We start from the raw sequence: 17708 nt of genomic DNA, 5'->3' as shown, positions 1-17708 counted from the left end.
AATTAAAATCTATAACATCAGGAATGCTAACACTCAAAAAACAAATACTCAAGTCAAAAAATGGGCAAAAGACATGAACAGACACTTCTCCAAAGAAGACAGACGAATGGCTAACAGACACATGATAAAGTGGTCTTCATCATTAGCCAATCAAAACCACATTGAGATACCACCTTACACACGTCAGAATGGCCAAAATCGACAAGGCAAGAAACAACAATGTTGGAGAGGATGTGGAGAAAGGGGAAGCTTCCTACACTGTCGGTGGGAATGCAAGTTGGTGCAGCCACTCTGGAAAACTCTTTGAGGTTCCTCAAAGAGTTAAAAATAGAGCTACCCTATGACCCTGCAATTGCACTACTGGGTATTTACCCCAAAGATACAGATGGAGTGAAAAGAAGGGCCGTATGCACCCCAGTGTTCATAGCAGCAGTGTCCACAATATCCAAACTGTGGAAGGAGCCGAGATGCCCTTCAACAGACGAATGGATAAGGAAGATGTGGTCCATATACACTTTGGAGTACTATGCCTCCATCAGAAAGGATGAATCCCCAACTTTTGCATCAACATGGACGGGACTGGAGGAGATTATGCTGAGTGAAATACATCAAGCAGAGAAAGTCAATTATCCTATGGTTTCACTTACTTGTGGAACATAAGGAATAGCATGGAGGACATTAGGAGAAGGAAGGGAAAAATGTAGTAGGGGAGATCAGAGGGGGAGATGAACCATGAGAGACTATGGACTCTGAGAATCAAACTGAGGGTTTCAGAGGGGAAGGGGTGGGGGGATGGCTTAACCCGGTGATGGGTATTAAGGAGGACACGGAGCACTGGATGTTATATGCAAACAATGAATCATGGAACATGACATCAAAAACTCATCATGTTCAGTATGGTGACTAACATAACACACTAAAAAATTTCTTAAAAAAAGGAATGCTAAGTAAAGCCACCGCAGCAGATAGAGCTGTCATGGAGGCCATGGAGGTGGGACAAAGCAGTGCATGGGGAGAGAGTCTCTGAGACCCTAGTTCTTTCCAATTCTGCCCATCTTTTATATCTGGCTTCTGCAAAAGATCTAATGTTTAAAAGATTCCCACCTTAAAAATGTAAAGGCAAGGAGGGTATAATTGTGAAACACAGCACAAAGAGACACTCACCTCCACATGCTGACAGGTTTGGATGAGTTTAGCCAAAAGGGTCTCTAGTTCCGTGTTCCTCTTGATAAGGCTGGTGAGGTTACTCTCTAAGTTTTGCTGTTCAAAAAGAGAAGAAAAATATTATTCTGAATCCTGAAAATATTGTGCCATATCCTGAAGTATTATAAACTTTTAATAACCAAATTACTCGTACTCGGGAAAATGTGATCCTTTTTTCAGAAACCTCAATGAAATCTATGCAGCTTTAAGCATTTACAGATCTATTTTTTTAAGATTTTATTTATTTATTTGAGAGAGAACGCACGCACACAAGCAGGCAGAAGGGCAGAAGAGGGAGAAACAGACCCACTGCAGAGCAGGGAGCCCAACATGGGGCTCGATCCCAGGACCCTGGGATCACGACCTGAGTCAAAGGCAGACACTTAACCGACTGAGCCACCCAGGCGCCCTGCATTTATAGATTTAAACTCGACTTTGAGTAGCTGCATTTAAAAGAACCTTTAAAAAAGATTCAAATTTCATTCTTTTTTCCCTCCTTCTTGTACGAACCTGGGCACATTTACCGGAATAATTAGCTATAGGTCATGAACTAGGGAGAAAAGAGGTAATTGGATTTCTAGTTCTTTACCTGACTCAGAAGTGGCAATAATATAAGGAATATATTCCCACTGCAAATCAACTATTATTGGATTTTTAGGATTTACCATCTTACGGGCAGGCTGAGGTCAGTCCCTCAGAGGAAGGTTTGAATTATCCAGCTACTGCTGACATTACGACTATTTATAGGCATTTACAAGATACAAGAAGTCCTCATCATACACATTTACTCACTCGTAGTACATTGTATCGTACATGCTTCTATTCTTTGTCTATCAACATATCAATGCCAGATTAAATTTTCTTGAATGCCACATTTTTCATATCACCGTCCTGCTTACAAATCTAGAATTACTTCCTATTTCCTTAGAACATTCAAATTTAAAGTTCCCTGTAATGATCATTAAATCTAGTTTTCGACCATAATAACCCGCTTCTTGTTCTGCACGCTCTTCATTGATGCCACTCATTCACTTGTCCATTCACACAAGTATTTATTTAGCTTCTACTACTGCCGACTCTGAGAGATACTGGGGAACCACAAACAGAAACTCCTACGCCTGTCCACCAGGAGATGGTGGGGCAGGGGGTGTGGAAGTGCTGTGAACGAGTTAGGTTTTCCAGAGGACACGTTCCTTCCGCTGAGGCTGGAAGGATGGGCCATGGAGTTTTTGGTGAACAACAATGGGAATTTCTTGGGAAGATGGGACGGAGGTAGCGGGGGTCACGGGGGATAGAACGATGTCACGAACCAAGGTCACGGCAAAGGATTAGGGCGACTGCGTGTTTTACTAGTTAGACAATTCCACAAATACAGTGAAAAGACGGAACAGAAGGAAATTTCATGGAAAAGAAAACAGATTGAGGATTTATAATGCCATCTGTGAAAGAGGATTTGAAGAGAGTATTTTGAAAATCAATAATTTCATCAAGGTGATAACAGTTCACCATGCCATGAAATTAATTTCTGAAAGCATTTATTCTTTCTAGTTTATAAAATTTTAGATTTCGAAAGGTACACTCAGGAAAAGAGTCACTTTTACTTAATGCTTAAAATGCATACGTCAGAAACAGAAATCTCTCTGGTCATTCTTAAACAAGTTCTGCTTATTAATCTGGTGTTTATCCTACTGCCTAATTTTTTCATTTCAGTGACCACATTTTTCGTTTCCAGTGGATTCTTTATCACACCTCCCTTTTCTTGAACTACCCTCTCTTCTTGTTCCCAGGATAGGTAGTTCCCTCCTTCATAATTTCAAGAAAACTAAACACACTTATTTATTCTTAAGCTTACTTGAAAAAAGGCAATTCCCTACTTTCCTGTGTTTGCGTGACGTTTCCCAAGAGTCTGATTTTATCTCGTATCTTACCATCTTTGTCCGACAGCTCATCTGATGCAAACTTTGTTCCCTGGGCTGGGATCCGGGGATTGGCACAGCACAGCCAAATGAGCTGCCCACTCTGATGTTAGGGCGTGAGATCGGTTCCCCAGGGAGGGCACTCCCACAGGACGCCCGTGTGTTAGAGGCACTGATCCCGGTTTGACTCAGGGCCTCCCTGAGGCATTCTGTTCCTGAGAGTTCTGTCTGGCTCCAATTCCAGACAAGGTGGGAGGTACCCTTTGAGTCCAGTATTTCCATGGGGAGTTCTGGCCTCCGGGCATGTGGGACAGTCTAAGGCTTCTGCCCCATGCGGGACACTCTCCACCACGTTCCCCCCATCCGGTTCCCACCGCCCCGTCCCATCTCCACTTCTCCTGAGTAGCCCAGCTTCAGCCTTCCCCCACCATTCTGCAGCTCCTTTCATTTCCGGTCCTTGGAGACTTTCCACTTATGCTGAAACTTGATTATTACTCTTCAAAATCCATTTGAAAATATCTTATCTGTAGTTCTCATGTGCTCAGAATTCAGACGGAGGTTTGGTACTTATTTCATCAGGACTAGAAGACCAACAAGAATGCTTCAATTTTGGCTTTGAAACATGCAAAGCGTCTCAAATACAAATAATTTAAAGGAGAAAAATAACTATTTCCCACTGAAAGGATGGGACACCTTAACAGAAAGACAGAGGAGGAACCAGACAGAGTGATTAAAGTTCAAGTTCATGATCTCATGGTTGCATCGAAGAAAACCTTGCTTTCGAAGCTCTTAACAACAACGCAGACCACTACAACAACGCAGACAACAGCCAAAAGTTTTTTCTGTTTGCATGAAATGAATCACAGCTACTAATCACTTTATGGCCAGAGACTAGAGACTAATTCTGAGGCGTTCCATTACTCAGTGTCCTTGATCTAGACGTGACTCCTTTATGGCATATTTGTCAACTTCTTTTGGTATGATAATCTCAGGGAATCTTTTTCCTTGCCTTTCTGGCTGACCCTTCTGAGCAGGAAATTTCTAGGGAAATACATCATCTAACTGTTTACTCTTCGGTGATCACAGGTATGATTTTTCTAAAGCTAGTCAGCAAAAGAGAGCCAAATAAATAGAATCTAACACATTTAGATTTTACAAACATCTGCTTGCTTCCCCGCCTTTTATTAAGTATACATCATGTATAAAAATCTGTTTTTAATCAGCTAATACGTAGACTAAAGCCTGTGGTTTAAACACATTGACCTATCTGGATCCTTTGGGGTTATTCAAATTTAAATAGTACAAGTGTTACTGAAGTCCACAAAGAATTACCGAGTCACTTACAAGCATAATAAAGGGAAATGAAGCTGGGAGAGAGACTTGTTTCCAAGAAGCACCAAAGGGACTGACAACACTTCTGAAGAGAGCCCGGGTAATGGGGAGGTAACAAAATCCAGTCCTCAGTGAACCGTGCATCCATAAGCTTCTACTACGGGGACTTCTGTGGTGTTTTTGAGAATTTAACTGGATCGCTCAGATCCTGTGTGGCGGTCAGCAGGTCCTATAACCTCCCAATTTTGACTGTGCTTTGTGCAAAAGAGAGATAATATTTTTTGGCGTAAGAGTCTTGGGACTAAGTGTAGAGAAGTATCTACTTCCCTACGGCTATCTACGGAATTCTATGGGGTACCCACAAAATAGTCTGAGTTTCCTGTTCTCGCCTCGAAAACGTTAATACATTTACATCTCCTTATGGAGCTGAGCTCTGGAGAGATCCAAGGAGTTGGCCTGAGCGACCACACAAGCAGGGGGTGAGGAGACTAGGGCCACCATCCCAGCTCAGTTCTCCCGGACGGACGCCACCCGGGCCCAGCTTCCCCACCCGGGGGTGCGCGTGTTGACAGAGCTCCCTACCTGCGCTGTTGTTAAACTCAGGGGAGGAAATGAACACATACACCAGGAACTATGCAAACGTTTGTTGAAATCATGAGTTATGGGAGAAAACATTCGGTTTGGTGTCAGGGCCCCGCACTAGAGGGGCCCAACCCCGGGCCTCGGATGCTCTCAGGCTTGCTGGTGGCTTTGGGCGGCCAACACCTGTTCTTTTGGGCACCAGGGTTTTCTTGGGCCCGGGCAGGGCGCGCTGGGGGGCTGAGGGGAGTGGGGAGGCTGATGCCCCTAGGAGCAGCCTTCAGTCAGCAACTACTGGCAGTAGGTAGATGAAAAGCCTGGCTTCCTTCACATCCCGGGTGGGAACCGTCTGAGTCACAACCCACAGAGCCCTTCAGGGAGCCCCACGGAGCGGGGCCAGGTGCCGGGGGCGACGAGCGGCTCCCACCCACGCCCTCTTTCTGCTTCCTTCCCTTCTCCCTTACAGCTGCTGCCTGGGTCGCCTTCCAACATGGATTCTGAGGCAGGGTCTTCTGGGAGAACTCGACTGAAACCTTATTAGGAAAATAATCCTAGTCCGCTATTCGTGCGTCTTCCTTCTCATGAGGAATAGCCACATTGACTAAAGAGTTCATTGGTCTTAAAAGACATTTGCAAATGCAAGAGATTGTTTTCTCTTCCTCCACCTCCCCTCTCTTTTTTTTCTTTCAGATTTTATTTATTTGAGAGAGAGCGAGAGCGAGAGCGAGCTGTAGGGGGAGCAGCAGGGGGAGAGGGACAAGCAGACTCTGCACTGAGCGCGGAGCCCCGACCAGGGGATTGATCTCAGGACTCTGAGATCATGACTGGAGCCGAAACTAAGAGTTGGACGCTTAACTGACTGAGCCACCCAGGTGTCCCCTCCCCTCTTTCTAGCTTTTTTTAGAGGTCACAGATCCTCCAAATTCCAGGCTCTAAACCAGCAGCCCCTGGAAATACAACGTCAGCTATGTGTGGCTGGACCACACAGGGGCCACATGGCCCGTGCAGAGCCCTCCCGGCCGGAGAAACCTCCATGCCCCCTGAAGCCACCCACACCTTCCAAGGACCCCCACGCCACAATCCCGGAGCCTGATGGGCCGCCAGAGCAATGCCCTCAACTCAGCCCTCTGAGAGCCTGAGTCCACACCGGCACCTCAGGCCTGCCATCCTCCCAGGACCAAACCCCAACCCTAGGTTGGGTGTTCAGGTTCTAGACCCCAGAGGCCTGACACCCAATTCCTCCCATGGATGGAAGCATCAGACTGACGGCAGGACTCAGCCTCTCAGCCAGGAGGAGACCGTTTCCTTGGGTGCTCTCTTAACACCCTCAGAGCCCTAGAAACCGGCACGCTCCCCCCTGAGGCCATTCCCGCCATGTGAATCACATTTTAAATTTTCTAATAGTCATTGGGGCTGCCTGGGTGGCTCAGTGGGTTGGGCCTCTGCCTTCAGCTCAGGTCATGATCTCAGGGTCCTGGGATCGAGTCCCGCATCGGGCTCTCTGCTAGGCAGGGAGCCTGCTCCTTCCTCTCTCTCTCTCTCTACTTGTGATCTCCCTCTGTCACATAAATAAAAATCTTTAAAAATATTTTTTTTTCTAATAGTCATGTGAATAAAAAATAAAAAGAACCAGTTAAAATTAATTTTCAGAATATATTTTACTTCATTCAATATCCAAAATATTATTTCAACCTGTAAATCAATAAAAATATTTTTTTTCTAATAGTCATGTGAATAAAAAATAAAAAGAACCAGTTAAAATTAATTTTCAGAATATATTTTACTTCATTCAATATCCAAAATATTATTTCAACCTGTAAATCAATATTTAAAAACTGATGAGTCAGAGCGCTCAGTCAGTGGAGCATGTGACTCCTGATCTCAGGGTTGTGAGTTCAAACCCCACGTTGGATGTAGGTAGAGATTACTCAAGATGTTTAAAAAAAAAAAAACAACCCAAACCTGATAACCTATTTTACATTCTTTTTCTTTGTTTCTTTTTACTAGGTCTTTGGAATCTAGTAGGTGTTTTATACACATAACACATCTCAATTCACACCATTCAGCATGTCAAATGCCCGGCAGCTACACACAGCGAGCAGCTCTACTGCTGAACGGCACAGCGCTAGGGTCTCGAACAGGGGTCAGCAAACTTCTGGGAAGGGCCAGGTAGTAAATATTTTAGTTTTTATTGGCCACAACCTCTCTGTTGCAACTGCTCAGTTCTGCTGCCCTTTTAGTGAGAAAGCAGCCACGGACTCTACAGAAACGGATGGGCAGGGCTCTGTTCCAGTATAAAACATTATTTACAAAAACAGGTGGTGATTGAGATTCGGCCCATAGGCCAAGCTCCTTCCTGGGCCTGGGCACATGCTCTTCCCTTTGGAATGCACCTGCACAGCAGGAAATAATTCCACTACTAAGGGGAGGGCATAATGAAACCATAGTACGTATTGAGTGCCTGCTGTATACCCATCACAGCTTAGTCCCTTTCCATCGGAAGTGCTCCAATATTTACTGTGGGAACAATTAGCAGGGAAGACTGAATATCCACTAGACGACTCTTCTGAAATCTAATGTAGTAAATCAGCTAACTAGTTAGTTCATTTAACAACTACTACAGATTGTTCAAACATTGTCTTCTCCCCTTGAGGGCCTTTCTCGTTGGTAGCATGGAGTCTGAGCCCAAGAGGGGCTTGGCAACCAAGAAGCATTCTGAAAGGGATGCCGTGTAACTCTCTAAGACCACAAGGTTTCTGGAAATGTAAATACTACAGTGTTGAGCAAATTTTAATAAACATGGGTTTAGATAAATAGTCTAGCAATTATCACAGACACATCTAGTCCAAATTCCACCTAAAAGCAAAGTCAAGTTGCTCCTAGCCTTAACTCATGACCTCTTCCCCAGCTGTGTTTCTCATAGCGCTGCTTACTCTCCGAAGGGGAAGGACGGGCTAAGAATGTGTCTTTGTTGAGACAGATGAGGCTTTCGTAAGCACCCAGCTGGCCGATGGAATTCACCAGGTGCCTCCTACCACCACCACTACCACCAAAGCAGAGGAATACAAATAATTTAAGATGGTCCTTCTAAAAGTAAAGCTACAAGGACGGTCCTTCTAAAAGGCAGATCTGCCCACAGCCTTAAACAATGAGGCTGCCCCGCACACTTTTCTGCCTCAAGGATGATTAATTTTTCCCATAATTTTTGTTTTTCACGCATACACCGCTAATGCATTTTCACAGAGCCATAATGCACCTCCTTTACGTTAGGTAGTGTTCAGGAAGCTGATAATGTAACAATTTAACAATCCCTGGTAGGGCACAAGGTTTCACACCGACCTCAACAGGGCCAGGCGCTCAGGGCTGCGGACACCAGCTGAGAATAGTAAAACCGAGCTTTGTGCTTCGACACACACGGATACCTAATCAAATGGCAAGGTAAGCAGACAAAAATACTGCTCATTTTAGCCTTTGGAGAACCTGTCCCTAAGAGTCGGGTTGCAGGGAATTAATGACTTGTCATTGAGCACTACTATTAAAATGTATGCCTGAAACAGGAGATTTCAGTAACTCCTTTTGGGTTGATCCAGGCCTTACAGAATGTTTGCTCTTACTCTAAAGCCGATGCTTTAGAATGTCTTTAAAGTATAATATTAAGTCTGGATACCTTTCAAGGCAAACACAGATCTGGCTTGTTTCAGTCCGTACTATTCAGAGCGACATTCAGAAACTGTGTTTGGCGCTCTGACACCCAACACCACCACGACTCCGGCGCGATCAGGATATGAACACGTCGAGTGCTGCAATCCATATATTTTCTTCTAAGAAACTTTAATCACAATCCTTAATATGAAAACACACACCCGTATTAACACATGCCACCTGCATAAAAGCATAAATTCTTTATATGTAACTAAACACTTAAGATGTTTTAATTACCTTGTGGGAGTTTAAGGCTATCTTCAGGTTCAACTCATGACAGACCACGAGGACGTGTGATTTATGCCGGGTTTAGTTTTTAATGCCTTTTTTCATTGGTTATGATAGTTAACATTTCCAAATGCCCTGGCAAGACAGGCCGCCCAGGGAACTTCAAAAACATAATAAAACCCAATCTGCATACAAATTTAAGTCTAGTGTTCCATGGGCTACAATTTAAGCCATTTTGATATGCGATACTGTATTTACCTTGTCAGGTTTTATTTGGAATTTCCATATTAACTGCGCAGAATCTGCTCTATGTACTTATAAAGTCCATCACCAGAAATTCAGGGGTTATTATTCTAATACGGTCGTCAATAATATACAGAGAACAATCTTTAAATACTATTTATGGTCTAAAATGGCTTCAAATTTTGATGGAAATAAGTTTCTATCTTTAAGAGTTATATTCACCTAGTTATAATTTTAGCAGATCTGACTACAAACTACTTTGTTACAGGTACTAGAGATGTGAGTGGCCTTTCTTGTTCACTCCTCATGCCCAGGCGCTACTTCCGCCCATAATAAGAGAGGTGAGCAACTGACTCATAATCATATTTGTTAGTTTTGAGAATCAATACTGAGGTGAAGGAAGCTGGATGATGGGGAGCCTCTGAAAATCCCCCAAATTCTAAATAATTACCTCCACTGCAACACAGAGGCCTGCAGAGAAATCTTCCAGAGAAAGTGACTGTAACTTCGATCAATGGAGCATTCCAGAAAGCATTTCTGGAGATCATGGCCTGGGTAAAAGGTAAAAATGGCCCACGAAGGTCCCGTTGGGCAGCTGTCCTGCTGCCCTTTTCCCTACTTATGTGCCCCCATTCGGGGACATGAATCAATCTCGACACAGCACATCTGTGGGGCTGACTCAAGAGAGGTAACCAACTGTCGGTCAAGAATTAGATAGTGGAAAGATTATGGGAATTTTGGGAAATGGACTAATAGTAGTTACATATTTTACTCAAAAAAAAAAAAAAAGCTTTCAAGTTGGGGAAAATATTAATCTCCCAGCCCAGGGGTTGGCACAGCATGGCCCACAGACCAAACCCTGTTCTCCACCTGCGCTGGTACGGCTTGCCAGCTAAGAATGAATTTTCATTTTTAAATGAGAAGGTAAAATTTTGTGACACATGAAGAGCATATGAAATTCAAATCTCTCTGTCCATGAAGTTTTACAGGAGCACGAATACTTTTCATCTGTTTATAGATTGTCTGTTGCTGCTTATGAGCTAGAATGATAGACTTGAACACTGGCCCTTTACAGAAAACGGGTTTCTTTAGAAACAATAGAAATGTCTTTAAAAAATAATCTAATAATCTAATAAGATTATTATCTAAAAACTATATATAAAATTATCTAATAATCAAATTATCTAATAATAACAATAAACTAATAATAACTATTAGTTAATGCAGAGTGTTTGCTCTGCTGGTCCCAATCATTTTAAAATTTCAAAACTCCAACTCACTTAACATTTTCAATCCCTACTATGAGAGTGTAAGTGTGCCTAAAATTTCAGTCATTTAGGTACTCAAAATTCTGAAGGCGAAGGCTCTTTTTGTTGGCTACCAAAATAATTTTTAACTCATGAAAGAAAAAAGGAAAGCTTGAAATCATGGGTGAAACACAAATGTCTGACTAGGTTCCACAGTCAACTTCTGTTCAGAGAAGCAGAAGATTCAGGCCGGGAAAGAGTCAGAAAGGATCTTAACTGGAATCAAGGTTGTTACAGCAAGAGCATGGCCAAGAGTAGGTAAAGAAGAAAGCGCAGCACAAGGATTAGTCAGTTCTTTCCAATCTGTGACTAAGCATAAAGCATTGGGTCGTGGGTACACACCAAATGGGGAATTACTCATCAATTCCTTTTTCCATCAATTCTATTTTCCTCAGGTTTTTTTCTTCATCATAAATCACACCTCAAAGGGGGCCTTAGAGCACAGGATAATTAATGTCTATAAAATCCTGATACCACGGATGTCCTACACCTTGTTTATGTATGTCACCTCCATCACTCAGAGATTGAATCATTTTGATCTTATCCCCCTTCCTCCATTTTAAGTCAATGATGACATTGTGAGATACTCATTAACGAACATGTTCTGGCTTTTCTACTTAAATAGGGTTTTAACTGATACCATCAAACATTTTTACCAGACCTGTCTCATGGTGGATACGTAGCCTTCAATGAATGGAAGTACATTTTCGCTTTTAAGACACCGTGGGAAGACCAAATCTTTTTCTAAGCTAGTACTTCACATTCTGCAGATACTTCATTTCAGTTGATGTGAATATATTGAATGTATTTCGAGCGAAAATAGTTTAGTCTTTGATCTAATAATCCTGCGTCGATAACTTGGCTCTGTTTCTGCTGCAACATGTTTGCCCTCAAATTTTTAGGTTTTAGAGGATTATGCCTTTTCTGGACCAGCTGCTGAAAATGATTATTAAAATTCAATACATGGTCAGCTTTATTCTCGAATGTGTGGCATTCCCAGAAAGGATTCATATTGTTCACAAAATTCATATCCCCATCTGGGAGGTACACAAAATATTAAAGCCAAGGGAGGTACACTCTTTGACTCAAAAAAAAAAGATTAAAATTCCACTCCATCTAAAGGGGTCTGGTCTGTTAAGAATTTACAAAATCAATGTTATGTAAGAGAATTCCCCATTTGGGACAGCCTAGAGAATCAAAGAATATGAAAGCATGCCATTGTTTCTCAGCCCTGAGTAACCTTCAAAGACAGAACCTTCCTTGGGTTTTAGACATCTGAATCTCAAACTCCTTGAATTCATCCCATTCTTCATCCCTGACTCTACCACCTTGACCCAGCCATCTCCTCCTCATTTAGTAGGACTGATGTTGTCTGTCCATTCAAGGTGATTTTGATTGAGTCAAAATTAAAGAAACATACAAGTTACGGAAGGAAGGAAGCAAGATGACCGATCAGTGGATAAGTGGTTCCTATCTTGGCCTACACACTGCAGGTGCCTGGGGAATTGTGCAAACACCATGCTCAGTCTACACCCCCTTCCAAGCAGAGAGTCTGAATTACTTAGACTGGAGTAAGGTCCCAGGATTGGAATCTTTAAAACTCCCCTCAGGAGATTCTAATGCTTGGCCAAAAGCAAGAACCATTGCTCAAAATTGAGAAATCCGGTTGCTAAGTCCCTGGATCTGTAATTAAGTAAACAAAAATGAACAATTTATTCCCTTTGCTAGTTTTATACTTTCAGATTTATTCAGAATAAAAAGAATATCTTTTGGAATGCAGCATAGGCATATAGTGAGCGCAAGGACAAAATTATATCTAGATGTCGCTAGAAGTGTGAATTTATCTGAATTTATCATTAAAAAAAAATCCCAGGAACTTTACTAAACAGTACTTTGCAGGGAACACTGATTGTTACTGTTCAGAAATTTAGAGGGCTTTTTGACCAGAAAATACAGGGAAATACTCTGTTCAATCATTCGAGTGTTCCTAATGTCTAAAAAAGAACTTCTGGTGACCTCAATTTGTACCCTGCAACATATTAGTGTCCTGCAAACTGGGTTTGTTGATTTTCACAGTAGTTATTTCACCAGAAATATAACATAAGTATGCTACGGATGTTTTTTATGTGGTAAATCAAAGACGTAGAAGAAAAAAAAAATTAAGAACCCTGATGACAAAAGAACAGATTCACTGCCCAACCCAGATTCTTTGAAAGGTCAACTCAGGCAACACAACCACCCTGAAGACTAGAAACGCCTCTGACGCCTGAAAGGTAAAATGCAAATATTTACAATGATGGCAACCACAGCGATAACATTTAACTCCTTCCATCTTCCCCCATAATATTCTGTGTCTCTGATCGAGGGCCACCTGTCTACTGGCAAAAACTAGTTGTAATCATTCTAGAGTCCATTATTCCATTTGCAGGACTGCACAAAAAAGTGTCAAGCCGCCTTCCCAGAGCTGGCTTGCGTAGACATGACTGAAGACCATTTAAGGGTCAGTGTATTTCAGAAATGAACAAACCCTCATTTCCCTGGAATAGAATACATTCTGGTTCGCATGCACAGCATTTGACTCGAGAGGAAGTCAAAGAATAAATGTCACTTAAAAAAAAAAATGTTGAAAGCCATCTGGTTTCAGTCCTGGGTGCAAAAACTGTCCAATATGCAGAGAAGTGGAAGGAGGCTTACAACAGCAGCAGCGGCCTCCCTGGGGAGCTGGTGGGACCCGCAGACTCTGGGGCCCCACCCCAGACCTGCTGAATCAGAAACTAAAGGCAGCCCAGGACTTGTGATTTAATAAGCCCTCCAGGGAATTCCGGTGAGTGCTCAAGTTTGAGAACCACTTACCTGAATGTTGTAACACCCTTCAACACGTGGGGGTTGACGGTGTTTAAAGAGAAGAGAATCGAAGTGGGAGGTAAGCAGCGCCTGAGCTCTTCTTCCTGTCTTCCCTTTCTCGAGGACACCTTTAGATGGTCTTGCTCAGTCTGTGTCATCAGGCCTTATGCCTGGCCCTTTCCATAGTTCCTTCTATCTCCACTGGGGACCAGGAAGCATAATGGATGAAAGGGGGTGCTATAGCCATGGCATGGGAGAAACGAGGCAAGGCTGCAGAATCTGGAGGTGGGGGTCAATGACCCAACATCATGGCGGATGCAAGGCTTGGGAATGAATGTGTACCCCAGTCAACTGTGCTTTTTACCCTGTCACCATTGGCAATTCTGAATTGCTTTTTCTAATAAAAGCACAGATAGAACTCAGATGTTCAGAATGTTCCAGAAAAAAAAAAATCAGTCTTGGTGAAGTTGCCCCAGTGTATTCTCAATTACTTATAAATGCTGTTTTGAAAAATGTTTAAGTGGTGTTGAAAGGGGGAGAGGGCATTCAGCCAGCAGAGGACCCAAACTCATCTGTTTATGATGAAAAAATAATGCCAGCCCCCCACCCCAACTGGCTGAAGTCGTGCACCTCTTTAAGATTTGGCCTGACACAAAATGTATAAACCTGAAAGCAAGCGTTAAGCTTGGCTCTCTTAACTTTTTAGTGTGAGTTTTGTCATTTTTTTTTTTAAGATTTTATTTATTTATTTGCCAGAGACAGAGGGAGAGAGAGTGAGCACAGGCAGACAAAGAGGCAGGCAGAGTCAGAGGGAGAAGCAGGCTCCCTGCCGAGCAAGGAGCCCGATGTGGGACTCGATCCCAGTACCCTGGGATCATGACCTGAGCCGAAGGCAGCTGCTTAACCAACTGAGCCACCCAGGCGTCCCGAGTTTTGTCATTTGATTTTCAAATGTCTATGACCTTGGTAGACCACTGTGATAGGACACTCTGGGAAGGTAGAATGTCAACATATGACATCAGAGACAGCTTGGTAGTTCAATGGTGACAGTGAATCATAGCATAGCCTTCCACTAACCATTGTTTTTGTCCAATGCGTTACTTTTATTTGAATGAAGTGTCACTTACATAGCTAATGAATACATTTTCAAATCAGACACATTTACTATAATTAAAGGCAGACTCCGGCACCGTGTAATTTTGACCGCAAGAGAGGCTTTCACCAGACTGTGTTCTTTCCATCTCCAAAGAATGACGACAAAACGGTGCCTTCACATATACATATTCCCTCGGCAAATGTGGACTCTTTGACAGTTTCAACTTTCTCCTCTGTCCCGATAATATTCAAAGTTCAACCTCAGATCTTAACTCATACCTAAACTTCCGTCTCTCATTCCCACCTCCATCCCAGCATTAAGCTTTGACGATCCCTCGTTATTTTATTTTATTTTTATTTTTAAGGATTTTTATTTATTTGTCAGAGACGGAGAGAGAGAGGACAGGCAGACAGAGAGGCAGACAGAGGCAGAGGGAGAAGCAGGCTCCTGCCGAGCAAGGAGCCCGATGTGGGACTCAATCCCAGGACCCTGGGATCATGACCTGAGCCGAAGGCAGCCGCTTAACCAACTGAGCCACCCAGGCGTCCCTCCCTCGTTATTTTAAACTCAGCTTTCTTAACTGTATCATCTGCCCCTTTGAAATTTCTTTTCACTTTCGGGCGCCTGGGTGGCTCAGATGGTTAGGCATCTGCCTTCAGATCGGGTCATGATCCGGAGAATCTGGGATTGAGCCCCACGTCCCTCTCCCACTACTGTTCCCCCTGCTTGTGCTCTCGTTCTCTCTGTCAAATAAATAAATAAATAAAATTTTTAATTAAATCTTTAAAAAATATTTTCTTCCCACCGTCTAGTCTTTACAAAGGAGAACTGCCATTCTCCAGGTTGAGAACCACAACATCATCTTAGACTCTGACCTCTCCTTCACGCATTCTATCAATCCCTCTCTACAGCTGCTTGGTTGGTTATTAAAAGATCCCTCAGCTTTGCGCTTCAGCTTTTCCTTTTCTTCCCAAGGTCACCACTCTAACCATCTTCTTCCCTGAATTGTTGGTTTTCACTCCTCGAATTTTTGCTCAGCCAAGCGGGTCCACGCGTGGTCACCAAAGTAATCTTCCCAGCAAGTTGGTATTATCATAGTACCCCATTCTCATAAGTCCAAAAGCTGTCTAGTCTTGAAGGATCAGATTCAAGCTCCTGAGTTGACATGCAAAGTCCTCAAAACAAGAATAGGTTTAAGATTTCCCCAGTAGAAGCCAGCTGTGATGACCACCGCCCTGCGAAATGAAGACTGCACTTCAGTTACTCCGTTTTCCTTGTTGGCCAATGACCACCATGCTGGTTGTAGCTGGTTGCGCCAACTGAGCCATTGGTTGTGCTTTTCCACCTGCCCAGCACTTGTTTTGTCCCCCCCCCCCCCCCGGCGATGGCATCTCAGAATCTAGCAGAGTGCTGTATGGGCAAATACAGGCACTAATAAATGCTTGCTTGATAAAAGAATACGTGAATAATATTAATGCAGCTAACGATTTCCTATCTATAACAGCAATCACACAGAGCCAAATCTGAATTCTATTTCACAACTGGACAAGATTAAATCATACGTTTCTGAAGACATCAATATATATTTGAGATATCAAGCCAGAGTTCACTATATTATAAAAACACTTTGATTAAATTAGTTTCAGAAACTGCTCTCCAGCCAAGGAGCTATCTACTAGGCAATGGATCAGGCAATAAATCTTAGACTCTATGTGCTGACAGGTGTAAGATGATTTATTGAATTGTAAGACAAGGAATTGTGAAGCGCCACTAAGAAAATACACACTCTCTTCCAATGCAACGTTATTTTACTCAACAAAAGCAATTTAGGAAGATATGGTACTATTAAAATAATCGTGAATGCTTCCCATACATCGTTAATTCTATATATTAAAAATAATCCAGGAATGAAATCATTAGATCATGCTGCTGGCCCTAGATCAGACGGATGACTTAATAATGATCCATTTCCCCGAAATAAAGCTCACCTCTGCCTGGTAATAATCAGAGAATTTACACTACCTGTGACCGCCAACACTGCTTTACCCACACATTAGCCCCCTGATTTTTACCCTTTTATCTGGGTTTTCTTTGCAATGTTATGCTATTTTATGAAAGAAACCGAGCCACGTGTTTAATTTTCTCCTCATGATTCAGCTTCATTATAACGGTCGCCTGAATTTTACCATTTAACCAAGTTCTTGAAAATGAACACTAACTATTTGCAGCTATAAGCTTCTCCAATAAACAAACAATCAAAAAAATTTTAAATTAAAAAAAAATAATGTACCTAGGGGGACCTTCATGTTGGTTTAATGGCAAATAACAACCTTGGGTGGTCAGGATACAAAGGCAAGTGGACATGCCCTGGAGAGGCTGGGATGATGACACCACAGTGGATACACGAACGGCTTGGAGGTGTACCAACCAGAAAGGCACATTTTGTTTTGTCCAGATAGAATGATACTGCTAGGGAATTTGATACTCCTGTTCTTGGTCTCTAGCTCCCGAAGAGTATTCTAGCCCTCAACAAAATCCTAGGTCTAGGAAAGAGATCTCCTTAGGAGCCCACTCTAGGATAGGGTGCCAAAGAGATCTGATACTGGCTACAGCCAGTCCTTAGGGCCAGAGGGAAGCTGAAAGATAGTGGGTAGGTGGGTTCCTGGCTCCTTGTGGAACCTGGATTTGTTTGCATGAGTCTTAACCATTTAGTTCCTGAAACCTTATGGAGAAAATCTGGACAGGCAGTTATGGGACACAGAAACACCAGAATCCTGAGAAAGAATTTAGGTGCTAAAGAAAGTTCTCAGCTCATACTGCTCTCATAGCTGTGCTGTGCAGCCTGAGAGTTGGAAGTATTTCAAGTTCTCTTAAATGAGCACTTGTGATTCTGTCAAGAACTTTCTGGAAGGATCCAAATACTTGGTATTCTGACACTCTATGGAAGATACCGAAGGCAGTGGGCCTATTTATCTCTTTCTCGGTCAAAAACCTTAATTCTCTCCTCTACATGGCTGAAAAGAAAGGCCTTATTCCCGAGGCTACATTTTCTCCTCCGCCTGGAAAGCTGCTGTTGCACATTAACAGATGAAGCTAGTGGACAGCTGTTTTTAGATTACACACAAACAGAAAACACTGAGTTCAGGTGTTTCGCAGCTGGGTATTACAACTTCTCACTCTCTGAAACACTAGCTTTAAAACCAGAATCTGAAGAAAACATTCTTCAAAGGACTCTGAAGCAGGCAATGTGCATTTCAT

The 17708-nt window shown here is 42.8% G+C and overlaps 1 protein-coding gene across 4 annotated transcripts in view; it reads right to left on the bottom strand.

Moving 5' to 3' along the window:
- MID1 (midline 1) overlaps positions 1-17708 on the bottom strand; it is a 338502-nt gene that overhangs the window by 66135 nt on the left and 254659 nt on the right. For all 4 annotated transcript variants that reach the window (XM_082717123.1, XM_082717125.1, XM_082717122.1 and 1 more), the window contains exon 3: positions 1165-1260. In XM_082717123.1, coding sequence (XP_082573249.1) covers positions 1165-1260 — 96 coding nt within the window. The remainder of the gene's footprint in view (positions 1-1164; positions 1261-17708) is intronic.

The sequence above is a fragment of the Mustela nivalis genome, assembly GCF_964662115.1.
Source record: "Mustela nivalis genome assembly, chromosome: X".
Taxonomy (NCBI): Eukaryota; Metazoa; Chordata; class Mammalia; order Carnivora; family Mustelidae; genus Mustela; species Mustela nivalis.
This window is presented reverse-complemented; position numbering and strand designations above follow the sequence as displayed.